We start from the raw sequence: 27,645 nt of genomic DNA, 5'->3' as shown, positions 1-27,645 counted from the left end.
GAACATTTGGGCTGCTTCTATAAATAAGCCTTTGAATACATTATCCACTTGTTCAGTTTTTCTTGTACAAGGATGGCATTCCTTCTAGAATTCAGCTCTAGAAAAAAAAAATCCTTATAGAACTGAAATGCTTTTTATCAGAGAAGAGCTATATATAAACTATCATATTTCCCAATTTGGCTTTTTTTTTTTTGGACTGGGGATTGAACTCAGGGACATTCGACCATGCTACATCCCTAGTCCTATTTTTGTATTTTATTTAGAGATAGGGTCTCACTGAGCTGCTTAGCACCTCCCTTTTGCTGAGGCTGGCTCTGAACTCTCGATCCTCCTATCTCAGCTTTCTGAGCCACTGGGATCACAGTCATGTGCCACCATGCCCAGCTCCAATTTGGCTTTAATTTCTTGAAAATCCAGAGCTGAATTTTAACACTCAAATACAGATAAATTGTAATAATAGAGTTTTGTGTATTTATCATTTATGGCTTATAAGAATATCATTAAAGATGATAAAAATTCTTGATATGTCATTTATTGTGAAGTTTCTAATTTTTTTATAACTAGAGGACTGATATGACATATTTGCCTATTTTAATCTCTAATTGTCATTGTTCCCTCAAAATGTAAATCTATTCTAATTTTTCATTGTAAAGTTATTAATTGATGGTGGCAACTGCAACCAGCAAATAAGCATATTGATTACTGTATTGTTTACCTTGTCACCTGTGAAATGTTCCACATGAGTTTCTAACCAGATCATTGGAAAACACGTCCATCACTTTCATTTTATAATTTTTGGTCCCTTCTTACTTAGTTTTCTTGAAAATTACCTCTAAGGAATCACACTTTGAACTGCTAAAGATCAGAAAATGTTGACAGCCAACAAGTAAGATTATTAAGCAGGTTACCTTGATTAGGTTTTTGTATCATCCATTCCCTCCCCTATTTCTGAAATTCTTTCCTATAGTGAGTCATAAAAAGAGTAAATGACTGACGTATAAAAAGTAAATATAGATTTGTCATCGCATATTTCAATGTTTCCATGCTTAGGTTTTTGTTGTGTGCGGATGTGAGACAGATTACATCCTTTCTTTAGAAACAGTGGTATTATAACATTAGACAAACATTTTAAATTTAATAAACCCATCTATCCTCCCTCCCCTTTTATCCAAAATCACTTTAGTGAATTCTTGCCTACTTGGAAGCACTTAAGAATAAGTGGTTAATGTAAGTGAAGGTGTATGTTTTCATTTGGAAATTGTAAGTGGGGAAAGCAAATACCACGGTGCCCAGGACTGAAGAGGCATGAACCTTTTTCAGTGGAGGCTGTGAGTTTGTTCCCTCCTTTGTCTGTGACCTCACTTAAATCCCACATCTACCTGGGTGTTAGTTTCCTCATGGTAAAATGGGGACTCAGGAGTAGCAGATGATCTCTGGGGGCCACACTAGCTCTCTCTGATACAGATCCAGACACCATTCCCTGCCTCAAGATTCCTGTTTTTTCTTATCTGGTACCAGCAATTTATTAAGATTGTCAGGAATTCAATTGCAGACCTTTCTCATGAGTGCTAGAGGCAGCAAATACTTTGTTAACAGCAAAGATCAAGCACAGAAGATGTTATTTGGTTCTCTGAGGGCAACATTTAGGGTGGAAGTGTTCTAATGAAGAGGAAGTGGTGGCCTGTCACTTCTACAGGTTGACAGGGTAGGCAGATAGCAGATAGACTGCTAGTGCAAGACCAGAAGATGGTCTTGCACTAGGGCCAGAAAAGACAGCGTATCCTCAGCAGGCATATGGAAAAAGCTGTTGCTTCCTACTTAAGAGTAATCTGGTCTCCACATCTGCCCAACATGCCAGTGAGGCTGTTACAGTACATGGTAGCATTATTATTTGTCATTCATTCATTCAGCAAATATCTGTGAAACCTTTAGATACTCTTTGAGGCACTGGGCTGCCACAGTGAAGAAGACAGAGTCCTTGATCTCCTGGACACCATGATAGGAAAGGAAAATATATAATATAGTGATGGGGCTATGAAAGATGTGACAGGCCAGTAAACAGTGGCCTTGTGGGAGAGGGAAAGCCTTTGGATGGGAAAAGAGGAACAACTAGAACTAGACAGTGTTGAGAGCAGAATAGCAAGGAGAAGAGGAGGTGCAGCTTGGGGCCTTGAAGGCAGGCAGAGGATGGTGCCACCTGCCTTGGCTCAATCTATGTGGTAAGTCGTCACAAAGTCACAGTCTTATGGTTCTTTCTGGTCAGCCTTCTCTCCCTAGTAATGGCCCCAATTCTCCTCATCCCTAAGTCCCTCTGGCAAGTAGGTATTTAGGGAAGTACATAAATTCTTTCAGACTACCAGGGAACCACTTAGGGTCTGAAAGAATTTATGTACTTTCCAACTGCTTGATTTAATAGCTGGGACAGCCTTAGGCATTGAGAGCTACAATGGATGTTGTTGGGGAATAATTGGTGACTAAAAGTCATAGATACCATCGGGATTCTAAAGAAACTCTTATAAAACATAGGGTGATGCTTTCAGATGTCCTCTCAACTAATTATTACATGGTTTTGTATTGTAGTGATTCCATGCCCTAAAGTATTGCCAAACGAATAAAACAGCAGGGAGTCCTCTTTGGTGCAATATTGAAATTCTTTTAAAACTAGACTTTTAATTAAAAATTGTAATGCTTTCCATTGATTAAGTGCCCTGGATACATGGTGTATCCAAGCACTGTAGTTAAACTGTCCTTTTAATACTTTGAAAAATAAGTGGTTCTAGTTTACCCTTTACTGAGAAACAACGCCCAGAATTCAGGCAACTTTGCCAGGCTGACGTGGCAGATTTGGGTTAGAGTTACGATTCCATTTGAGGTCCCTGGCTGCAGAGCTGTTACTCTTTCCAGTATGTTTTAGTACAGAACGCCTGTTGTGTACTGAACAAAGCAGATGGTCAGTCAGCAGATACGAGCATGATTTCACTTTCCACAAAAATTATTCAGAACCAGCATGAGTTATGTTGCTCATCACTACACAAGGTCTCTCTAGTCTGTCCTGGGGCTATAAGCAACCCAGAATGGTGGTGGGAAAAGGCAGGGAAAGAAGTGCAGAAGGTGGAAGTGGAAGTACTTGCTCAAACACCACCTCCTGTTGTGGCAAAGATCAGATGGCATACCAGTGCAAATAGAGAAGTTAGCCAGCATTTGAAAAGAATGAAGTGTTAACTTGCTGGTGGAGAGTTGTCTGTTGATTGTTAAGCTAGTTTGCCTGGCAGTCGTAACATGTGTTGCAAGAGAGGCCTATAAACTTTACTCTGTAGCCTTCAACTTCCTGTGGTGTCTTGATCCAATTGTTTGGACCTCAGTTTTCTCATCTGTAAAATGTTGGAGTTAATGATCTCCAAGGCCATTTTAGCCCTTTGAAAAAGTGTGTGTATGTGCACATGCTCACCAATGTATATTTGTGATTAAACATGTCTTTTATCTGATATGTTTTTCCATGAGTTTTTTAGCAAAGCAAAATCAAGTTCACAAACATGCCTAGGAGAAGAGAATTCATGTCAATATAAACATATTAGTTTGTAAGTTTTAGAAAACTTGCCTTTAGCTAAGAAATTAATGAGTAAAAATTATAGTTCTATTAATGAAAATGAAGGCAATTTTAAAAGGCCCTTTCCTCCAAAATAGTGTGTATCAGGGAAGGGTCAAAATCTACTAAAACTCTCCTAAGTGGATCAAGTGGCCTGAATTACTTGTTTGCTTAAGTCAAAAAGGAAAGTTCTTCCTTTGCACTTCAGTAATTCCAGGACAGGCAGTAAAGAAGTTGAGGGAGAAAGAAAGCACAGAGTGGAGGTGCTTGCCAGCACAGCCTGCTGTTCATGTCTCACGGTTACATAAACTCGGCCAGCACCTGTTACAGTTTGTGTGTGTTACAATAGTCAGAGGATTGATTCCATTCATATACATTATTGTTTTTCCAAGCTGATTTTTTTTTCAGTTTTGTAAATTGGAGTTCTTCAGCTTTTCAACTTAACCAATTCAAATGGTTTTCCAAAAAGTAAATGACTTTTTTAAGATTATACTTTTCAGCAGGGTGTGGTGGTGCACATTTGCAGTACCAGCGACTCAGGAGGCTGAGGCAGGAAGATCCCAAGTTTGAGGTCAGTCTCAGCACCTTAGTGAGGCCCTAAGCAACTTAGTGAGACCCCATTTCTAAATAGAAAAGGACCAGGGATGTAATTCAGTGGTAAAACATTCCTGGGTTCAATCCCCAGTACCCCCACCCCCCAAGTACTTTTCATTTACCATAAATCCACTGTGTATTAAGGTAAAATTTAACCTAAGTAGAAATGAATGTTCTATTTGTAACTTACCTTTTCTTCCCTTTCCAAACCCTTTTCAGGAAATGACCCACTCATGGCCTCCTCCTTTGACAGCAATACATACGCCTAGTACAGCTGAGCCATCCAAATTTCCTTTCCCTACAAAGGTAATTCCTTAAAGTACACAGACATGGTGTCCATGCCAGTGAAAAGTGTGAGTTATTGCTGCAAGCCAGGTTGCTGAAGTTTTATTTGTTGAAGTCTTTGGAGATTAGGTTAAAATCACAGTGCATCTGGCCCTGCAGTGCTTCCTTTATTCTCCAACTTGTGTTAGGAAGAACATCTTATATTTGCATAGGACTTTATGGCTTATGTATATAGCTTATCTAGCACTTTGGACTTTTCAATACATTCTCTTCCTTTGGAGATGGGAAATTGAGTAGATGATCTGATTCCTAGTTCAGACTTAAAGACACAAATACATGCACACATCTTAACATGTCTCATACTTCCTAAATGAACTGCTGATCACATTTTTCCATTGTAGTATTTGTGAACAGTGTATTAAACACAACCATTTTTCCTGGTTTGTACTTGTACTTGTGAATGACCTTCAGGATGTAGATGTAGCACTTTCATATCTGTGTTCTGCCCAGCCTACTGTGCATGTATTTACAGCTATTCCTTCCTGTGGCACTTTTTTCAAAAGAATTTATATCTCCACAAACCTAAATTTACCACAAGTTAGATATTTCCTATTTTATGATGATTCTTTTATGAAAAGATGATTCATTATTACTGCTTTTAAAGTAAAGCTTTAGACACTGTAAAAATATCTTTGTTCAATGCCAAAAGAAAGATAAACTCTAGGAAAGAAGCAATAGGAGCTATTTTATGTGAGACAGATTAATCAGTATTTGTAACCTATGCATAAAAAATAAGATTGGCTAAAGAGGGATGGATAGCTGTAAGGGTCACAGTGAAATATTAATTTTAGAATATATGTGCTGGGTAGTATGGGTATTCTCTACACTATTTCCATTTTTTAGCTATTTTTTAGTATTAAAATCTGTGTAGTTTTATTCTTAGATTTATAAGCATCCTTAATATTTTAATAAGTAGTGGTTTTGTTTTGTTTTTAGGATTCTCAGCTTATCAGTTCTGCAACCCAAAACCAAAGTAAGTAAATATGTGGAATTATTTATTGCATTGGAGAACACGACATAATTTTACTCATTTAATATAAAGCCATTAGTAATAAATACCCCAGCAGAAATGAGGCCTTCTTATATGGAAAAGAATAGGGAAGGAGAGCAAAAATTTAGCTGTGCTTTTGGTGGAATTTTAGATTGTTTCAAAGAGTTAATGAAGATGTTATAGTATAATACTAAACAAATATAATTTGATATTATAGGATATATGATAATTAGCTTGAACATGATGCTCAAAACTCAGGAATTGTAGGCAGGAATAGGCCAGGATGTTCTTGTGCTGCTATTTGTGCTTTTTTAATACAAGAGATTTTTGTAAGGGACGTAGCACACAACTTGTCTATCCCCTGTGTATCTTTTGATCATGCAGTTTTTTTCTTGGTTCCTTTTTTATGGATTATAAGTACTTGAGAACTCAGAAGGTCCAGGTTTTCTCTTCAACAATAACCCCTCAGATCAATAAATTCTTGGTGTCCTGACCATACACAGGCATGTCTAGCCTTGAAAAGATGACTAGAATATTTGCAGCCATTTAGTTCATCAGAATATTATAAGGGGAGTGAGACACTTGTGCTGGTGAAGACAACCTGCTGCAGGATTTGGTGGTTGCTAACAGGCTGGAGTGCTGGTCTTCAGAGGATGAAGGAGCCACTTGTAGGGAACAGGAGGCCGGTGTGTCTGTTGAAGGAGGGTAGTGGGTAGTTCATGGATGTCTACATGGAGATTCTTCCTTCACATCTTCTTGTCTCTTTTCCCCCACTTATATTTTTTTCCTCGATGATTTTATTGGTTGAATTGCAAGGATATGAGGAGAAAAAAAGATTAGAAAAACAAGGAACGGAATAACCTTCTTCTGAACAGGGATGAACAAACTACAGCTTGTGAGTCAAATCTGCTCTGCAGTTATTTTTTGCAAACAAAGTTTTATTGGGCCATCGCCCTTGCCACTTAATTATTCTACAAGGCATAGCACCTAAGATACCCTATTATCTGACCTTTGTATAAGGGGTTTGTTGTTCTCTGCTGTAGGGATATTGAATAAAATCTCACAAAGAACTTGTAAAATTTCTCCCAAATGTGGGGAAATAAGCCTGACACTTTTGCCTCAGTTTATTGTATAAGTAGCAAGATAAGATTAGCTAAACTTTATGGCCACTTGGGGAAATTAGGAAGTCTTTTTCCTCAGTATTTTGGCAGCCATTCTAGGGACAGATGGCCAGTGCAATGGCATAGGTCTGAAGGTGGAGCGCAGCCTAGTTGTGCATAGGGTTGCTATGTGCCTCTTTACCTCTTGCTTCCCCTCTATTCTCCAAGTCTGCCAGTCATACACATTATATGCCCTTTTGGTTTGCTCTTGGCCTGTGTGCTCGCTGAATCCTGCTTTAGAAAGAAACTTAAAGCCATTGAATTGTTTGAAAACACTTGTAAGCACTTTCTTGATCATGGATGGATCATCTTTTCAGTTGGTGCAGTGGTTTGGGCTGATCCCTTGTTACTCTGGATAGTAGACACCGGAGGGTCTCCTGTAGGTGTTGACTCACTAGCTGCTTGTGCCAGATCTTTCTTGGTATTCTGGGGGTTTGTTTATCTTTTTGAGAATGTGACTTCTGTGGTCTGGAAAAGTGGGATCTTGTTTGTTGGATGAAGAGAGGGTGAGATGTGGATTAAAATAAAGAGTAAAATATACATATATTTCTTAAAGTAAGTCCACAGTGAATTCAGGTTTCTTCAACACTGATCTTATGGTACTGGTACGTAGAGGAGAGGAACAATGTAGGAAGTTTATGTGTGTGTCCCACTGTTTATGACCATGTTTGCAACCATGGCTGCCCAAGGCTGCCTAGAACCTGTGATGTGTGGAGGGCAATCAGGGTGACCATGTGGGAGTCCAGGTGAATGGCCTACAGAGTGACTTTCATCACTCTTAATTTGTATTCCTGATCCGAGCTGTCTAGACTGAAGGGAAGACAATTTGAAAATACCGCATAAGAACTGCTGCCACCCGGAGGATAAAGTGATTAAGTGCAAATATGCGAGGGTCTCCGTGAGGCATTCTTGGGAGGAACCACTCACCCCTGACTAAAAGGCACCCATGCTTCTTTTCCACTTCAGTTCTGTCTCTGCTTCCTGTTACCTCATGTCTAGACACATACAGCTGCCTTCCAACTGGTTTGTTGCCTCCACATTGAACACTTTCTTCTCCCTTCTAGGCTTTACCAGGTAGCACCACAGAATTACTTGTTCTGAAGTGCCACTGTGTCATCCCTGTTTACATAATTGATGGCATCTTGTTGCCCAAGAATTAAAGCTGCAACCCCCCCCACCCCCATCCTGGCTTTCAGAATGCTCTGAAATCTGACTCTTGCCTGTCTTTAGTGCTGTCCATCACAGAATTCCACACTTGGCCTTACTATTTACAAATCTGGATCATTTTAACTTCTCCCACTTCTTTATATTTGTTTACTTCTGCTGAAGGCCTCCTATGGAAGAATGCTGTGAGAATCCCACCCTGTCCCTTGTACCCAATCCATTTTATTCTTTCTCTTTATTTTTCTTCTTTGGTCAATATCAATTGAGTGACTATTGACAGTGAATTTATGCAATTTTGACAGCGGATTTATGCAACTGATTAGTGTACTTATCTCACACTGCCTAGGGGTGTGGGCATTTGTGAATCTTTTCATGTCCCACAGTCAACTGGAAGCTCACTGAGGATCGTATCAGATGCCTCATACATATTGGTCTCTGCTGGGCAGTCTATAAATAGATGTTGAGTGAATGAGTTGGGGCACTGGAGAACCAATAATGGAGGGACAGGTGGGATGGGAGCGTCTTAATCAGGCAAGGACTGAGGCAGTAAAAGGAAGGGTAATCAATCACTGATAGACATGAGAATCAAGCCAGATCAGGGGTGAGCAGCCCTGCCATAGCCTTCTATCAGCTGTCATCAAGAACAGAAAAGTCTCCCACACTGAGCACAGTTCCTGGCAACATGGGAAGGCATGCGTGCACTGCTTTTCATAGTGTTTTTCTTCTATTAAGTTGTCTCCCCTCTACTCCAGCAAGCCTTCTCTCTCAAAGCAGCATAAATGATATAATGGTGAAATTGTACTAAGTGCCATGGATAGTATTCTGGTGGATGGAATTTGTACTGTTTAGGCAAAAGGGAGGAAGGGGCAAAAGGGGAATTTACAGCTGATCTCGTAACTGTGTGTCAGTGTGTTGCTCTGATGATATCTCCCTCCCCACAGAACAATATGATGCACCTTCAAAAACTCACCCTAATTCTCAGCAAGGAACATCGTAAGTAAAATGCTTTCATTTATTAAAAGTTTTTAATATGACATTGTGCTTTCTCATGTCAATCCATTGCTTAGATCCCCCCACCCCCTGCCCCGCTTTAAAGTAATGACATTCATAAAATACCGATGCCTTGTAAAGGGAGGAAATGACCCACCTTTATATTTGTATTAAGTTCTCCTACTGCAGGTTTATGTGCTGTAGGAAAGTATGCTAAGGGTTTTTTTTGAGAAGGGTTTTCGAGCTGTTGTGTACATATTAATTTGGGGGTGGAGGGAAGCCTTTGACTTTTAAAATTTTAGTCTTAAATAGCTTTAGCTTTTAGAAATAAATCTGGGGGGATGTGCACAATTTGATATTTTCTGCCACCTCCCTGGCCTACTTTTACTAATAAGGAGCTAGCCTTATTGCCCAGCTGTTCTTTATTAAGGCCAAGCAAGTCCATATATAATTTGGGATTTTGAAATATTTAGATTTCATATTATAGATCTTTAATTCCTCATTTTGACATAATTTATTTCTTGAAGGTATTGAACTCGACTTCTTGCTTTTCTACTAGTATAAGTGGTAATTAGTGACTGAATGAGGTGGCCTCTGTCTCCTTCAGAATCTGCTCAGTCACTAACACGCTTAGTTGCTAGTCCCAGAGGACTGCAGGTGCACCAGGGCTTCAGGCTCCAGCTTTCTTCTATTTTTAGGCGCAGTATTTGTTCCATGTATTTTGAAAAGTGGGGATTGCTGTGGATGAGTTTAGAATTGTATAGTTGAGTTGAAGAGGTTATTTTACCTTCTGGTCATGGCTGAATGTGGGGTTGGGTTGTCATTGTTCCCCAGTGCCACATCCTTAATGTAACTTATTTTAATTTCACCATAGCAAATGAGTACAAAAATAATAGATTTTAAAAAAAATAAAGTTATTATAGTTTGAAGGAAGAATTTTTTTTTTTTGTGGCACTTGTAAATGCAGTTTTTTTTTTTTTTTTTTAATATCCTTTTCTAGGAAAAAAAAAATGTTACCTTGAGACATTTATCCTCTTTCTGTGTTTTGCTTTACCTTTTCTCTTTGGAAATTTTACTGGCTCCTGAATTCTGAGAGTCTAGAATCACTGCCTTAGATTACATTTATTTAAGGAAGAAGAAGGCTTACTGAGCCAAACCTGTTAGGTGGTAGGGCACAGAAGCTACTGATCCAAAGACCACAGCTGTGAGAATTCAAAGTGCCCCAAGCTTTCACACCCAATGCTGTTTTGTAGAGGTTGGTCATCAAGGCCTGCAAACCACAAAAGGTCCTGGCCATTATCAGAAGTGGGTGTTGAAACCTGGGCATCCCAGTTGGCTGTCAGAATAGAGGGGGAGCAGAGTGGGCAGAACAGCTGCCAAGGGAAGGAAGCGGCTGTGTCCCTGGGCATGGGTGCAGGAGGAATGGCTGCTGGGTCTAAGCAGCCCAGACTGAGCAGGCAGTCACCCCTGCCATTCCATCATTGCAGGTTTGTTAGAGACCATTCCTGGGTAAGGTGTGACTTCACTACTAGATGAAATGGCTAGTTCTAGTAATGGTGAATTAAACCTCCGAAATCAAACATGGCTGATTTTCAAACATGAAAATCAAACAATGTATGCAGTTATCTAGGCAAGAATATGTGATGATTCTTTTTTGTGTGTGTGTGATGATTCTAATAGGTTTAGGGAAGGAGTAAAAGTAGAACCTAATGGAGGTGAGGAAAAGGTTATATAAATGGGAAATTATTATTGAAGCTTGGCAAATAACGAAGGTTGATAATGAGGACTTAGTGATTGCATGGGGTATGGCGTTGGTGGCATTGATGAGTGCCCACATGAAAGGTACATTGGGTATAACAAAAACTTTTTTATGAACTTTTAAATGGAGATTGGATGAAAGTGGTGTCCTGGTTAATTTGTAAAGTGCTGTCATTGTTTCAGATGTACTGTAGCAAATCTCTTAGTGCTTGCAGGTTAATTTGATCTAGTGTCAGCATTCAGGTCCTTTGACATGCAGTTAAGCTATTTGAGTGGCAGATGGAGTGCCCAGGAGATAGTCTAATGCACTCTGAATGTCAGAAAACATTGTTAATTACAGGGTCATTTATACTTCAGTTTAAAAAAAATCAATCTAGGTCTTAACACTTTTTCTTTCCGAGTTACTAATACTTAGGAATCCTTAGAAAAGTCACATTAATATACACAAAAGGAAGAAAGGGGCCACTTAGTAAAGAATAAACTGTGAACAGTTGGTATATAACTCTTGTATCTGTCTAGAAGTGGTAGGGGTAGTGAAGTGGTGGAAGGATGTAGGTGTGAAAGAAATATTTACTGTATCCATTGCTTTTAATCTCTGCATTTGAAATTCTTGTTATTTCTCAAATAATGAATCCCTTCTGTGAAGCTCTATAGGTAACTGATTAGAATATTAGTGCTTCATTGTACACAAATGGGGTACATCATTTCATTTCTATGGTTGCGCACAATGTAGATTCATACCTTTCGTGTAATCATACATGCACGTAGGGTAATAATGTCTGTCTCATTTCACCATTTTTAATACCCGCCTCCCTCTCATTTCCTTCTGCATAAAGTTCCTCCATTCTCTCACTCCCCACCCCCACCCCCATTGTATATCATCCTCCACTTATCAGGGAAAACATTCAGCCTTTGTTTTTTGGGATTGGCTAATTTCACTTAGCATGATGTTCTCCAATTCCATCCATTTGTTTGCAAATGTCACAATGTTAGTCTTCTTTATGGCTTAATAATATTCCATTGTGTATATGTACCGGTTTCTTTATCCATTCATCTGTTGAAGAGCATCTAGGTTGGTTCCACAATCTAGCTATTGTGAATTGAGCTGCAATAAACATTGATGTGGCTGTGTTACTATAGTATGCTAATTTTTAAGTCCTTTGGGTATAAACCGAGGAGTGGGATAACTGGGTCAAAAGGTGGGTTCATTCCAAGTTTCCTGTTTTAACAGTCCCAAGTTTCCTCTACACTGCTTTCAGAAAGCATTCCCTCTAAAAACTGCAACAAGACAGGGATGCCCTCTTTCTCCACTTCTATTCAACAGCATCCTTGAAACACTACCCAGAGCAATTAGACCAAAGAAACTAAAGGATGCAGCCATATTTAAAAGTAGGATGTTTACCAACATAATTACTGAGGTCATACTGGACTCAGACTAGGCCTCTTCTCTAGTACGACTGGTATTCTCATAAGAAGAGACAGAAAGATACAGATATCTGAGTGGAGAATGCCCATGAGCACAGAAGGTTCCAGAAACTGGAAGAGGCAAGGAAATATCCTGGACTGCAGGTTTCAAACAGATTGTATGAGTTTGTTCTTGCTGCCATAACAAAATACCTCCAACTGAGTAACTTTCATAAAAGAAATTTATTTTTTCACACTTATGGAGGCTAGAAGTCCATCTGAAGATCTGGCAGACTTAGTTTCTGGTAAAAGACCCTCGTGGCTTGCAGGTGGCTGGCTGCTTTCTGGGTTCTCATATAGTAGGGGGAGCCTTTTCTGGGGGCCTCTTCTCATAAGTACACCAGTCCTATTAGATGAGAGCATCACCCTTCTGACCTCATCTAGCTTTAATTATTTCCTCATAGACTTCACTTCCAAGTACAGTCACATTAAAAGTTAGGGCTTTGACATAGGAATGGGGGAACATAGCCCTGTCGACACCTAACATGGACATTTAGCCTCCAAAATTACAAAACAATAAGTTTCTTCAGCATGGAGTTTCCTCAAAAGACTAGGTAAGGAACTACCATAAGACCCAGCTATACCACTCCGCAGTATTTATCCAGAAGAATTAAGGTCTACATACTATAGTGATATATGCATACCCATGTTTATAACAGCACAATTCACAGTCATCAAACTATGAAACTAGATTCAGTGTCCATCAACAGATGAATGGATGAAGAAAATGTGGTATGTACACACGGGAGTTTTATTCAGCCATAAAGAAAAATGAAATTATGTGATTTGCGGGAAGATTGGTGGAACTGGGGAACATTAGGTTAAGCAGAATAAGCCAAACTCAGAAGATCAAGGGTCATGTTTTCTCTCCCAAGTGGAAGCTAGAGAGGAAAAAGGAAAATGAAGGTGGAAGCAGATCTCATGAAAATCAAAGGGAGATCAGTAGAGGGAAGGGACCAGGCCGTGGGAGGTGAGGAGGGAGCAAGGAATGCTGGGGAGTGATATTGGCCGAATTATGTTGTTATATTGTGTGCATATTGTAAGAACAAATCCCTTCATTATGTATACCTGTAATGCACCAATAAAAAAATGGGGAAAAAAAAAAAAGAATATTAGTGCTATTTCTCCCAAGTTAAAGAAGGGTATGTTTGTTTAAGGGCCATTGGCTTTGGAATCCTCTTCCTTTCCAAGATAGAGCTCTGGGGAGTTCTCAGAGCAAGAAGAAAGTGTTTCCTTTTTCTGTAGTTATTGTGTCCTTTATATTATTGTGGGCAGTTCCTTTCTGTGTACCTGGATTCACTACCCAGGTGTTAGTGCATGGTAGGCTTCTCAGAAGAGACAATATGTTAGTACTTGAGAAACCGTAAAGCACTTTATATGTATTATTGTAACTAATTTTCTCCTGTCTCCTCACCAGATTGCTTAATCCTTAGAAACAGACACCCTCCTTTACTTATTTGCTTTTGCCTTTGAAATCAACACCTATATAGAATAAGAGACAAATTAGTTATTTGAGCAATTCGAAATATATTTTGGAAAGTTTTAAAAATTTTTTTTCAGTTGTCTCAACCTTTATTTTATTTATTTATATGTGATGCTGAGAATCGAACCCAGTGCCTCACATGCTAGGCAAGTGCTTTACCACTGAGCTACAACCCCAATCAAGAAAGTTACTTTTGAACTGAGAGAAGTACCTGGTGGGGTGAAGGCTGGGATTGGGATTGTCCCTGGAGTTGGGTGAGATAGAATGGTCAGTGCAAAGTTAATAAAGGCCATTGTGAGTCAGAAATGTTTTTAAATGAACCTGAGTTTTAAACTTTTCTCAAACATTATTGGTTTTTAAATATCTAGGTAAAGGACTAAGTAAGGAAGGCCCATTCTGTCAGCCTACTGGTTTATGAAATCATCACATCAGTACATAAATATCAGCTGAAATGCACTTCAGAATTAAGTTTGAAGATATGATTTACTTGTGCCAGTTAATTTAAATCATATTTAACTCATGGAAATTAATTTTTTTGTCTATTTTTTACATATTAGTTTATTTTAGTTGAAGGAGTTCTACCTACATCCTTTATTTCATTGGCAATGCTATGAAAGTGCTGTTTTCTGATAAATATTATCAGAAAGAAATGGTAGAAATTACTTCATGGGTGAAGCTTATAAATGTTCTGTCACTGAGATATAGCCCCATCCCTTATTTGTAGTTCTTTAGCTCTCTGAAGACAGACATTTGTGCTGGTCATTTATACATTTGTGAAACTACATTAAACCTTAATAATTCTCAGTACTCCATACTACATTGCTAAAAAGAATATACTTCATTTTCAAGTGATTGAGAAACCAGGTACAGGTGTGCATAATTATTTTGGTATAATTCTTATAGAAGGAGGTCTTTTATTTATTTTCAAGAGGAAAAGTAGAGGTGTAAATTAAGGAGAATAAAAACAACAACATATATAAAATTATAGCATATGTTCATGTATGTATGTTAGCCAGGATAAGGAGAAACATGAATTTATAAAATTTGGTATTGAAGAATTTCCACTCTTAAGCACAAGCAAATGAATAGAACTGTTCTGTGCAATGTTCAAAAATCTGTTTTGTTCAGAATTACAGTCACAAGGATACATTAAAGCAATATTTAGGAAATACTGGAATTCTAAAATGTAGAATCGCCTCATTTCATCATCTGCATTGACAAGATATCATGACTTTAGGTCATAGTAGAAGTATAGTTTCTTGGAATAATCAGTTTAACTCTTAGATTAGTACTATTCTAGTAAATAGTATTGCAGGACAATATTTGACTAAACATTGTAGATAACAGATTTATGCTGGAAACTTATGTTGAAGCAATATTCTCGTGAGACTAAGAAAGGAGGAATATTTTTAAAAAGTGTTTTTGTTGTTGTTGTTGTTGTTTTGTTTTGTTGATATGGAGGATTGAACCCAGGGGTGCTTAACCACTGAGCAATATCTCTTACCCTTATTCATTTTTCAGTTTGAGACAGGGTCTTGCTAGGTTGATTAGGACCTTGTCAAGTGGTAAGTGAGGCTGGCTTCAAACTTGCAATCCCCCTGCCTCAGTCTCTCCAGTTGCTGTGATTACAGGTGTTTGCCGCTGTGCCTGGCTGAAGTAATTTTTTTAAAGGCAAGTAAAGGGCTTTTCTCTGGAATATTATGATGGATCTATACTTCCTGGAATGGTGCAGGCATAGCTTGAAATACTTCGGAGTCTCCCTTTAGGATATTATATGCTACTGTTTTTGATCTTATACCAAAAGGTCAAATACAATGGAGAAAAATAAATTTATTATGTGCTTATTATACAGTAGATAAATGTTAAGTAAATGATTTTCAGTTCAAAAAAGAAAAATTATTCTCATCATTCTTTAACATACTTTTGACCCAAGTTGTATAAATTAATATTATTCTTTGACCTTATCTCCTAGTGATTCAGGTATTTCCAGTAGTTGGTTCCATTCAACCATAGAGTGTCTTGAACTCAGGTCATGCATTTGGTGCTGCTTTAGGAACTTAGGAAAGCAGTGATGAATAAGACAAAGTCCTTGACTTCCATATTTTTTAACTGAATGCAGGTTGCCTATCATATGGAACAAGGTGGTAATGGCAGAGTGGTAGGGAGGGGTACTACTTCAGGGAGTGGGATCAGGAGAGGTCTCTCAAGGGGAGGTGACATTTGATCTAGAGCCTGAATGATGAGAGGAAGGCAGAGACTAATTATGTGGAGGTGACTACTTGTCACCACTATGGGAACTGGGTAGGTTAAGCTGCATCTCTAAAGGCATTTGAAAACCTCAGGGAATAATTCTTTTGCAGCAGCTTCTTTGAAGGAATTCATTTGCATATGCAAATCTGTTTCAGGGGACTTCTTAAGGGTCCACATAAGCCTCTACCATAAATGAATCCAGACTAATTTAAACATGGACTGAAGCATCAAATAAAATGCTGTAATTCTGCACAAATCTGTTAGCCTTTTTGTACATTTAATCCTCTGTGGGATGCTGGGCTATCACACAAACAAGATGTGGTCTGCTTTCACAGGAATATTCATACCCTGTTTCTCTCTTCATTTCTTCTCCATCTCGCTCTCTTCCTCCTTCCCCTCCACCCCTGGTCATGCAGGAGCACACACATACTATAAAGCCCTCCAAGACAGTTCTTTTCCTACCCTGCCCCCGTATACAAGTTTGCTTTCCATCTTGGCCATGTTGGCCTCTTGCTCTTTTCTTGGCCCTGTCCACCTTCCCCACAATATTTGCCTTGTGCGCGCGTGCTTCTCCCCCCCAGGTCTTTACTTGGATGAATCTAATCAGTGGAGTCTTCCTGAACTGCCCTCATGTGAACCAGCAACCCACAGCCATCCTTTGTCTTTTATCCTTTCCCTTCCATACATTTATTACCTGTTGAGAAAATGCGTATTTGAGTTTCCCTTCCTCCCTCTGGGTTGTGCTTGCCACCAACCAGGGCTGAGTCACACCCTCAGGGTCTAGAGTAGTGCCTGGCATAGATAAATACTCAGGACAGACACGGGAGGAAAGGTATCACACACAGACAAGATTGAACACCCGTGAATCACATGTAAATATATGTGAATCACATGTGAATATAATGTGTCATACTTACTGGTTTAATCTTATTGACTAACTTCAGATTTTCCTTGATTCATACTCTTGTGATTTTTCCTGTTTCCTTATTTGATCTCAGATAATCATTACTTCATCCACAGAGTTTAAATAATCTTTTATATTCTCTGAGATGGTTTCTACCTCACCAACCAGAAATTACATATTAAGTAGTTTCTTCTCCATCCTGTTTTCCCATAATCTCCCTGGGACATTCTCTTCTTGAATGTGAATTTTGCCTCCCGCCCACCATTCCCGTAGGTGGAGTCCTGTTACATGTTGTTAGAGCTGCCTGAGAGCTGCTTTTTCACTTTTTCATTTATCGTGTGTGGAGCCCTCTTTGTAATTTGTAACTTCCCATCATCTCTTGCAAGCCATTTGCAGTCCTTATTTTTGCCATACCTCCAAAAACCTGACTGAATTTAAAATATGGGGAATTAGATATGTTGTAGAGCCCCGCTCCTTCTTATACTCTGTTCTATCATCTATCTCTCCCCAGATCAATTTCAAGTTTAGGAGATGATATAACTTTATACATTCTCACACGCTCAGTGCTGGTGTCTGAAAAGCATTACTTTTTGTACCGTTTTAAACATACTTAATACCATGGTTATGACTTATTAGTTACAAATAAGTACCGGGAGCTTGCCTTCACTTGCTGTTTCTCAAAACGATCATAAGAAATGTTAAGCCAGGAAACAAGTTTACTTAAGTAGTTTTGGGTTCTGAATTGAGATGTTACAGAATATTGGCAGTGAAAGTTCTGGGCAAGCCTAGTACTAAGAAATGGAAAAGAAAGAAATGCTTGCCTCCATGTCTCACAGTAATGATGGGACTGACTCATAGAAGCGTGCCTGTCAGAACCTGTACATGGTTCCTTCAGCTTGGCTGGAGCAGCTGCCTGGAGAATGCATTTAACGCGAAGGGTTTGGAGGACTGCGTGCAACCTATAAGAGAAAAGTTTACCTCACCAGTAATGTAAAATTTGGTGAAGCCTACGTGGTAGTTCAAAGAGTTGCTTCACCTGAGCAGTTTGGTTTCTTTTGAACAGTGCCAAAGTAAGCTGTATCATGCCATATGCTTTGAAGTAACTGCTTTGCTTTGGAATTTGGAAATGAAATTAGTTATTTGACCAGTTAAAATACATAAGGTTTAAAGTTAATTTATTTTCAAAAGGAAAAAAATAGCATGGTTATTTTAGTCCCAATAGATTTTTTTAAATCAATAAAAGAAAACAATGTTGGGTTGTGGAATTTAACTCCATCAGGTTTCCTAACCTTTGTGTCATATATTGGCCAGTGCAAGGGAATCTCATGTCAAATGGAGTGGACTCCACATCCCAGCTCCAGCCTCTGCCAGCCTGGTGATCTTGGGCAGGTTAAGGGACCACTTCTCTTATCTTTAGTCTGTGAGGGGATAGTCACAGCACCACACAATTGCACGTAGAGTCTGTGCCTGTGAGGGTCCGATGCCCCAGTGGGCATGGCTATGTGGTACTGTCACTTATTCACCAGAGGGACTGCTGCTCATTGAGCTAGCTCTTGAGGGCACCTGCCAAACATAGAGAATGGGAAGTTGAAAAGTGAGTTGATTCTGCCCCAGAAAAATTTATGGAGAAGGAGGAGACATTCCCTTGGGCCTTCTTTCTTGTGACGTAGGTTTTTTTCCCTATGAGCGACACTGGGGCCAAGAGATTTCAATTTTCACTTACTGGCACAAAGGTGCTCACCCAGGGGTGCTGCGATCATCTTCTCATCGTCAGGTTGAAGGACTAGTCTTCACAGGTGGGACATACTCAGCCTCAAGGATAGCTGCTTGTGGGACAAGCAGGGTACTTTGGTACTCATTCCTTTAAAGTTGTTCCTTTTGTCTAAAATTCTTCACAGGATCATTTTCCTTTGTTAGCAAGACTTAATTATGATTTGATTATGATTTTTAAGAATTTTTTAAAAATTTAGGTTTGATCATGTTTATTATCAAAAGCTTGAGTAAATATCTTCTCTCACTCCTGTCCTACCTACCAGTAGCATGTTGGTTTATGTTGAGCCACCTACCTTGATATCCAGAAGATTTTGGTGGTTATTATTGGCTGGATCAGCAGACATTGACTATTTACCTCTGTCTGCTGATTCTCATGGAAGATGTATTATTTCTCCTCCTCCTCCTCTTCCTTTATCATCATCATCATCATCATTATGTAGTACTGGGGATTGAGTCCAGGGCCTCATGTATGCTGAGCAAACATTCTAAGTAAATTATATCCTCAAACTTTGATTAAGTGAAATACTTGGTGTATAAACCCCACCTACTTCTTAAATAAATGATGGGTTTCATTGGACCCTACTGATATATCATTTTTTTTTTTTTTTTTTTTTTGGAGTGTTCTTTGTAGATTGTACCTTTCCCAATTTTCCTTCAGAGGCCACTGTCCCTACTCTTTAGGTTCTGAATAACTTTTATACCTGCAGTTATATTTTCTCATTGTCTACATTAAATCTGGGGCAGCATTTTCATGGTACTTGTTATTTCCAAAGAGCAAAGTGGAGCTAGAGGGCAATACTTTCTCTTAAGAACTAAGTCAAGGCAAAGAAGTTAAGGGATTTGTAATCCTCTACTTGCAACGGAAGTGTGGTGGAATTACATGATCATTGATGTTACAGGAAATTGAGACAAATCGGTTTTATGCAAAACAAATCTAGTGACTAAGAAACAAAGAAGTCCATTTATATAGTTTTGTTGATGGTTAATGTCAGATTTTTTTTCCTGATTGTACTATACCTTATATTTTTCTAAAGACATATATTTCATCTTTAATTTTTGTGTCCCCCAGCCAAGCCACTACTTAGTGACAAACCTGTTGAGTAACTCTTGCACATATTATGATTGCTAACTGCCAAGTCCTGTGACTGAAGGCTGTTTTTTTCTAGCCTTGCTAAAATATGAATTTAGCTTCTATTTGATAAATATTGAGTGAGAGCTACATTTACAAGTAGCTAGCAGTTTTCACTTATTTAGAAACTTATCACAGGGTGTTTTCAGTATATTTGTTGGTGAAAGTCATTCCTTGGCAGAATTACCACATTGCATGTAGGCGGTCATTTATGAAGGAGCCAAGTTTTATCACTTAGTTTCATTAGCAAATAGAGTGATTTTTTTTTTTTTTTTTTTTTAAACCAAGTTTCCCAAAATAACCATGCCTGCTTCCTTCAGTGGCAGTGGTTTCGTAGTAAAAATTGTTGGTTGGATCATTGAAGAGGTATTTTTAGACATACCACATGATTTTCAACTTGTAATTTACTTTTTGGAACGTAAGTAATACTTAAGCAGATTTTCTTTTTCTTTTTTTCTGTTTACTTGTAACATTTCCTTAAATAGTTGTGCTCATAAAATTTGGGGGAAGTGAGAGAGGAAGTGATTACTGATTTGTTCCTTGATATTTGGTCTCTATGGAAGACGTTTAAGGATGGGGAGAGGGTGTTAAAATTTGAGAAACCATGTTCAGGTTGGAAAATGTCTGATTTTAATATTAAGGCTTGTTGTAAACCGGAATGCCTGGAAATGAGTATTAATAAAAGCTTGAGAAAACAAACTGACTTTTTTTCCCCAGATGATAGCAATAAGGTTAAAACATAATCTCTGAATAATAATATTAGGAATATTCCTGGTCTTCCTATTGATTAGTTAGTGTTGAAGCAGACAAGAGAGAATAAATTTTTACATGTGAAAAATAGCTCAATATTAATAATGTTCCCCAGACAAAAGTGTAAGAGAAGTGTAATAGTTGACTTGATAGTTTCATTTATCTTACTATGTATTTACTTCTTATTTATCTCTTTATTTTTTGTGGTTCTGTGGATTGATCCCAGGGGCATTTTACCCCTATGCTACATCCTCAGCCCTTTCTATTTTGAGACAGAGTCTCACTACTTTGCCAAGACTGACCTCAAACTTGTGGTCCTCCTGCCTCGCTCTCGCAGTCACTGGTATTACAGGTGTGCACCACCACACCCAACTCTATTTAATTCTTATATAACACCTTTTGTAGGTCTGCTCGTTTAAAGTGCTTTACAAATATCATTTAGCATTAACTTATGTAATGATTAATCATTTATTCCATGTTCAGTTAGAGACTGTAGGAAAAAAATAATTTGAGGGTATCATGTATATTTTTTCTTCCTCCTTTTCTTTTTCATCTTATTTGTATCATTTATGTGGACCCTGTCCTCACTGATTGGGTCTTGGGGCTGCCAACAAATCTCTGCCTGTGGTCGTCTGTTTTAGTGTTTAGGAAGAACATGTGAAAGATTGGGTTTTGAGGTGGTAAGAGGTTTGGACTAAACCGGTGTCTGTGTCATATTGTAAAATGTACACTTCAGGAAAACAAAGCATTTTATGAGTAAAGAAACTTATTCTTATCTTGCCCCTCTTTGGTATTATTTGCCATACTTTCCTTTTATATACTAAAAAAAAATGGTCCTCAGACATGATCTCAAATTCTCCGCTCTGTCCATGCTTCTTCCAGCATGCTTGAAGATGACCTTCAGCTCAGTGACAGTGAGGACAGTGATGGTGAACAAGTAAGTTATGTACACTCCATGATGCCAAGACTCCTTTTAATTCTATCTACATATCCGAGCTGTGTCCTAACCTGTTTTTGTTCTTTCCTGGTCCTTCTTCCCCTTATTGTGAATGCCTAGACCCCAGAGAAGCCTCCTTCCTCATCTGCACCTCCAAGGTACCGTCTGCGGGTTTCTCCCCATCTGACAGAAAGTTTGTGTATTTTTCCAAGTTGAAAAAATAAAGCTCTGCCTTAATACTTTCATACAAGGGGAAGGAGATGGAGGATCACAGTTACAGGAAAGTGCCAGTTTAATATTTTGGAAGGTTGAACCTGCCACAGGGAGGTTATTAGACCTACATAAGTGAAAGATTTCTGCACACCACCTGTATTATCAGTTTGGACATTAAACTTTTTTTTTTGGAATTTAAAAATTTAAAAATGTTTATCATCAGTATTGTATAACTGTTGTTTGCAAAATTAGACTGAAGAGTCCAAGGTTTTTATGAAGGTGATAGCTTTACTTTGTTTTCAAAATTTGTAAAGCTGAATTATTTTTTAGAACTTGTTTTCTACTCTGTTTTCTTAATTTTGTAAATTCTGAAATTGTTTCAGCTGCTTTATAAAAATGACCTGCAGTACAGTTTCATGTGATGAAAAATGGCACTGTTTTCACTTTGTAAAAAAAGCCAGCCCTGTATTTTAGAAAATGTGATGCATTAGCATTAATTTTTGGAAATGAGAGCTATTTGAACTTACTTTATAATATTTCCTCCATGATTTAATATGACAAATATATGTGTCTTTCAAGGACAAAGAGTTAAATTATTTTATTCTGTGGAAATGTGCACATGCATTGAGACAAGGTTAGCAATAAAAAACTTAGCTATCACAGAGGTGATGTGTAGTTAGTATGGAGGAAGCCTGTGTAATTATATAGTTTTATAGATTCGAAAGGTTTGCTTGTTTGTATCCAATTTTGTGGGAATTTCTAGTGGGTCATGTTGACTCATAAAACATGAAAAAGTAACCTAACCTAAAAGTGGAGAAAAAGGAGAAAGAAAAAACCTGGGTGGGAATAAGTTAGAGGCAGGAGCACACTGTTTAAAGGTGTGTCCTCCTCTGATGCCACTGGCTTGAGCTGAGCAGCCACTACTATGGAAAAGGCCATAAAGTTAACACAGCTTTTTATATGAGATTAGGTGGAGTGACTGTGTGTATTTTAAAATTATCTGCACTAATGATTTTACCTATTATTTAATAATTTTCACTTTATACTATATGTTATTTAAAAATTTATTTTCAAATTTTTAGATAGATTTGGAAACTTTCAGAATTATAATTAAGGAATAACATATTATGTCTGCTTAGAAATTCTACCTGAATCTAGCAGTGTGCCCAGTGCTTTCTCATTGACTTCAGTTACTGCTCTGTTGTCAAACTTGGAGTATTTCTCTCAAGCCACTTATAAAAAATGGCTCATTTTATAATTCTATCCAAGAAGCATGAGTTGGTCATTTTCAAACTCACCCTCCAAAGGAACACTGTTTTTATTCAGTGGTCTTGGGTTACCATATAGGTAGTGCTCATACAGAGGATACAGGGAGACTTTAACTTACTAGTTTTTATTTTATAAACTAATTTCTTTTGGTTTTCTACATCAAGGGCCAGCAAACTCAAAGCCAGTTAGTAAATAGTTTAGCCTTTGTGGACCCTGTAAGTCTCTGTTGTAACTACTCTGAACTACGCTTTTATGGCCTGAAAGCAGTCACAGTCCTTAAGAGAATGGATGTGGGTGTGTTCTAGTAAAACTTAGAAAACAGGCAGCCAGCCGAGGCCATGGTTTACCAAGTCCTGATATCAAACGCCCAGTATCTTAGATTTTATACAGCTTGACATGTTCTTAAGAAGCAAAACTTCACAGGCTTCTCTTTTATGCAGTTATCTGGTGAACTGATTTAAGGGCTTTTCAAGCCACCATGGACCCCTCTCTCTACTGAGTGATTAGATAATACTGAGGCCCTTTCCAATAGCAGAAAAATGGGCAGTGGGTAAAGAGGGGAGAGATCTGACTTGCATGGTGCCTTCTAATTTTATCCTTTGGTTGCTTTGCAGTGCTCCACAGTCGCTTCCAGAACCAGTGGCATCAGCACATTCCAGTAGTGCAGAGTCCGAGAGCACCAGTGACTCAGACAGCTCCTCAGACTCGGAGAGTGAGAGCAGTTCAAGTGACAGCGAGGAGAATGAGCCCCTAGAAACCCCGGCTCCAGAGGTACTGTGCCCCCTCGAGAAGGCCATCCAAGATGGCAGCATTCTGTCTTTTATAGCTGGAGTCAGTGCCACACTGACCCAGGACGGAACAGTTCTGCCCCAGGGGCATTGCTCTCCTGCTCCTCTGCCATGTAGAACCATCTGTTTCTGTTTATGTACTTCTTACCAAATACTTGGCAATGGAGATTTGGGAGAGATGTTTTCTCTTGCCTGGTTAAAATGATAGGTTCTCCTCTGTCATTGCTAGCGTTGTTTTGAAGAGCACCTCATTAAGAATGTTTGCACACCATTTTCTTTTCCCTCCTTTTGATAAAGAAACTTGTTTTCAGTAGGTTGCTGTTTTAATATTAATGAGAATTCTTTTTGAAATTTCAGGAATGTATGAATTAAGGAAAGCAAAGGAGACTGCCTGATTTAGCAAAGGGCAGGAACGTGAACTAGAAATAAGTCATCAGTTCTATTTTTGAATCACTTAAAGCCGAGCATTAAATTGATGGCACAGTGATTTTTTCCAGGGCTCTGATTCTTGTTTCCCTTCCGCTCCATATAAAACAGATAACTGTATGTAATTGCCACCTACTCTCAGGAAATACTGTAAAGATGAACAAACTGATGAGACTGAAAATCTCAAGCACTAAATTTATCTAGAGTATTTATGCTATGCACTGGATGGCTGAGTATAAGAAATTGTTAGTAGCAGCTAACAAGGTTGCCAAAAACGCTCAAAACTTGGGTAGGAGTTTAAAAATTATGCTGAAGAAAGGTAGTAATGAAAAGGGAAAAACATACTTACTTTTGGTGAATAAGACCAGCCCACATAAAAGAAAATGGTCTGCATATTTAAGATGAAATGAGACCAGGAAATGAGACTTTCTGATTAGGAAAGTATTAAAATTTTTTATATTCATCTCTACTATTTAGATGGGAGGCAGTGCCATCAGCATTAACCAAATACAACTGGAGATCATATAGTGAGACATAAGGGGTTTGTCTGAGGTTAAGGGAGGCTGAGAAAATAACAACATGTCATTTTTTGTTAGATGCGTATCTGTGGCACAGAATAAATGCTCAGTGTTTTGTTTTGCCCTTTTTTTTTTTTTATTTTTTGAGTGCATGACAGTGGATCAGCATTAATTGCACTTGAAATACCTTTCAGGTTTCAGAAACTACTGTGTGTGTTTCTAGGGCTCTTTGTTTTTCTTGTGTGATATTAATTACTATTGAAATAACTTTCTATGCCTCAGAGAAAAGGATGCCGAATATGCTATGCAGACAGGTTGTGTGATGTTCATTGTTAATGTTTATAAGATCTTCGCTGTATGTTTTACCTTTTTCTGTAAGAAAACTACATGCTTGTTAGATTATTGATAGAAAGAAGATAATTTGATTAAATAAAATCAAAATGGTACAGCTTTGGTTGAATAATTTAAACTTAAAAGATTTAATCTGGTGTTTGTAGTAATGAGATGTCTGTCTCAGTGCTCAAGAAGTTATAGAAATAGATTGAAATTTCTTAGTGCTCCATTTCTTAAGTGTTATATCCTGCTTCATTTTTTAGACTCACTTTGCTAAAGACTCCTTTGTACATACGTTTTGATGTGTAGATCTCAGCTTGTGGAGTGTTTTTGTGTTATTCGCTAAGGCCCATCTTCCCAGGAACATTTTCTAGGTTTACCTTTAATTTTCACTAAGGTACTTAATGCTTTTCTTCCCTTTGGTAAACAAATTCCTGCAGTATTATAAATCTCCTGTTTTGTTGAGGATAACAGGAATTCCATAATCAGCAATAGATACTAGTTTTATTTTCTCACCCACTTCTATTTTTAATGCTAAGAAACTTGGTATTTATGGCTCTGTTTTCATTCATTTCGTATGATGAAATAGTCCCAGTGATTTAGGAGATCTGGAGCATTATATGCATGCCACTGGGACACTGCTGAACTTGGGAACCAGCCACTGTGGATTCCATTTCAGTATCTGCTTTATATGGGAATCCAAATGCAAATCTCAACTTTTCAAAATATGTGGGACACATTACCTTTCTGCTACTGAAGAAAAGTTCAGAAAATGTGATTCCATCTGGGTTATTTAGGAATCTACTTCATTTCTTCCTCTGTTCATGGTCCAGTGTCTTGATAGTAAAGCACTTTGTGTTGATTGCCTCCTGCACTGCTTTGTCATGAATTGATTTAACTCTCCCCACCTCCATCAGCCCTACAGGGTTAGCAGCTTTTGTTTTGCCTGCAAAGATGTAGTGGCACTGAAATTCAGACCTTTGATCACTTAACTCTAAACTGTGATTTTTTTTCCCCCTTAGTGTACCTATTTTTCTTTCTTCTTTGCTATACACGCATTTATCTTAACTCTCCTGTGTCATTTGAGAGTAACATGAATTACATGTCATCCATAGTTTTAACTTTCTCTTCCTTTTAAAATTTATTTTATTTTAATGTTATTTTCCCTTTTAAATGTTGTGCTTATATTTTCCACACCTATGACCTTATTATTTAAAAGGTAAGTACATATTGTACATAACTCAGAACTTCTTACTCAGAACTGTAATTCATTCTGAAACCAATTAATTGCCAATGTAAGTGCTTAGGAGAAGTAAAACGACACATAGCCAAACATTTATTAAAATACCTAAAGTTTAGTCATATACTTTTTTTCTACTCCCAATTGACAGTATTTGTGTAGTACCAGCACTGAGGGTACAGAGGGGAGATAAGGAAGGGCAGACCGAGAAATAAAAGCCAGTCTTGCCCCTACTTGGTACTTATCTACTTAAAAATTATTTTACAACCTATTTGTTAATCAATCCCTTACATAAACTTTCCCCCATGTCAATAACCAAATAATATCTATCCTTAAAGGGATCTTATGTCCATTTCACAACTTTATATTGGGTATACGTGGAACAGATTGCCCCATTCTTTTCCCCTTTCTGGGCATACTCAGTTTTGCCCTGAAAATGGGCCGTCGGCCTCCCTTCTGGACATTCAGACTGCAGTGGAAGTAAATGTGTTATTTCTGTAACCAGGACATTCCTTTAGGGACTACCAACTGTATCTAAATACCGCCCTATTTGGGGGTGGAGGGAGCAGATGTGCCTTACATCAGGAATGACTTTCCCTTTGGGTTCAAACATAAATACCCTTCTAAGGAGCATGTCAGTGATTGGCTGCAGTTGTCAGTATAGCTGGTGGTGAGATGCACCCATACCTCTCCTGAGGAATGATGGGAAGGCTTCAGTACCTGATGCTATTGGCAAGTGCTATATCTTATTGCCTTTTCTGGTCAGTTAACCACTAGGTGTATTATACCCTCAGATCTTTGCAGGAAATCATATTGACAAGTTGGTATTGTGCTGATCTTTTCTCTACCCTTAAAAATCATCTTGCCCTGTTATAATATTGGATACAAATTTAGATTTACATGTGGCAAAATGCTGTGCATGTTGCAGTGGTTTTCTTCCCTTTCTCCCTGCCCTGAAATTCAAAGGAGAGGATGGATATAGAGTTGCTGGAAGTGTAGCAAACTCTCAAGGAGATATGTGATCATAAGCCTCAGTGTGGGGGGAGCAGACGGAGAGGAATTTGATCCTAACTAGTTTCTTAAAATTCCTTTTAGTTCTATTCAAAATATTACAAACACACTAAACCCAAACTAATGACCATTTCCCTGGCCAAAAGCCATTGCTTTATATTCATAATTTTTGTATTGTTAGGTTTACATGTTTTTGCAGAGTTGAATTATTTAGTATATTTTACTTGGAAAATTGTCAATAGTCTTTCCCTTAAAAATCCAAAATCCTCCGAATTGGGGCTAGGAGTGTAGTTCAGAGGTAGAGCACTTGCCTAGTATGTAGGAGGCCCTGGGCTTGATCCCCAACAAATTCCTCCACCTAGTGGAGTGGTGGTCTTATCATAATCTAGTAAGTTAAATCCCAAGTGGACTGTCTTTCCCCTTCCTGGTGCTTTGTATTCATGATTTAGTCATTTATACAAACCATGTTTTTCTTAAGAAAAACATGTAGCAAGCCTTGATATATGGCCCTTTAACATTGCTCACTCTCTTGAACAGTGATATTTTTCTATATGATATAAAATTCATAT

At 38.2% G+C, this 27,645-nt stretch overlaps 1 protein-coding gene across 5 annotated transcripts in view; it reads left to right on the top strand.

The window, feature by feature from the left end:
* The window catches only part of AFF1 (ALF transcription elongation factor 1), a 182,380-nt gene that overhangs the window by 128,352 nt on the left and 26,383 nt on the right, over positions 1–27,645 (top strand). For 4 of the 5 annotated variants that reach the window (XM_079153194.1, XM_079153192.1, XM_079153193.1 and 1 more), the window contains 6 exons: positions 4,400–4,486; positions 5,462–5,498; positions 8,782–8,833; positions 21,224–21,278; positions 21,399–21,436; positions 23,375–23,531. In XM_079153194.1, the coding sequence (XP_079009320.1) occupies positions 4,400–4,486; positions 5,462–5,498; positions 8,782–8,833; positions 21,224–21,278; positions 21,399–21,436; positions 23,375–23,531 (426 nt within the window). Of the gene's footprint in view, positions 1–539; positions 2,220–4,399; positions 4,487–5,461; positions 5,499–8,781; positions 8,834–21,223; positions 21,279–21,398; positions 21,437–23,374; positions 23,532–27,645 lie in introns of those variants that run through there. The other variant, XM_079153196.1, reaches the window with a different exon arrangement.

The sequence above is a fragment of the Sciurus vulgaris genome (genome assembly GCF_902686455.1).
Source record: "Sciurus vulgaris genome assembly, chromosome: 9".
NCBI classification, from domain to species: Eukaryota; Metazoa; Chordata; class Mammalia; order Rodentia; family Sciuridae; genus Sciurus; species Sciurus vulgaris.
The sequence above is the reverse complement of the archived record's forward strand: the minus strand, read 5'-3'. Positions and strand labels throughout refer to the sequence as shown.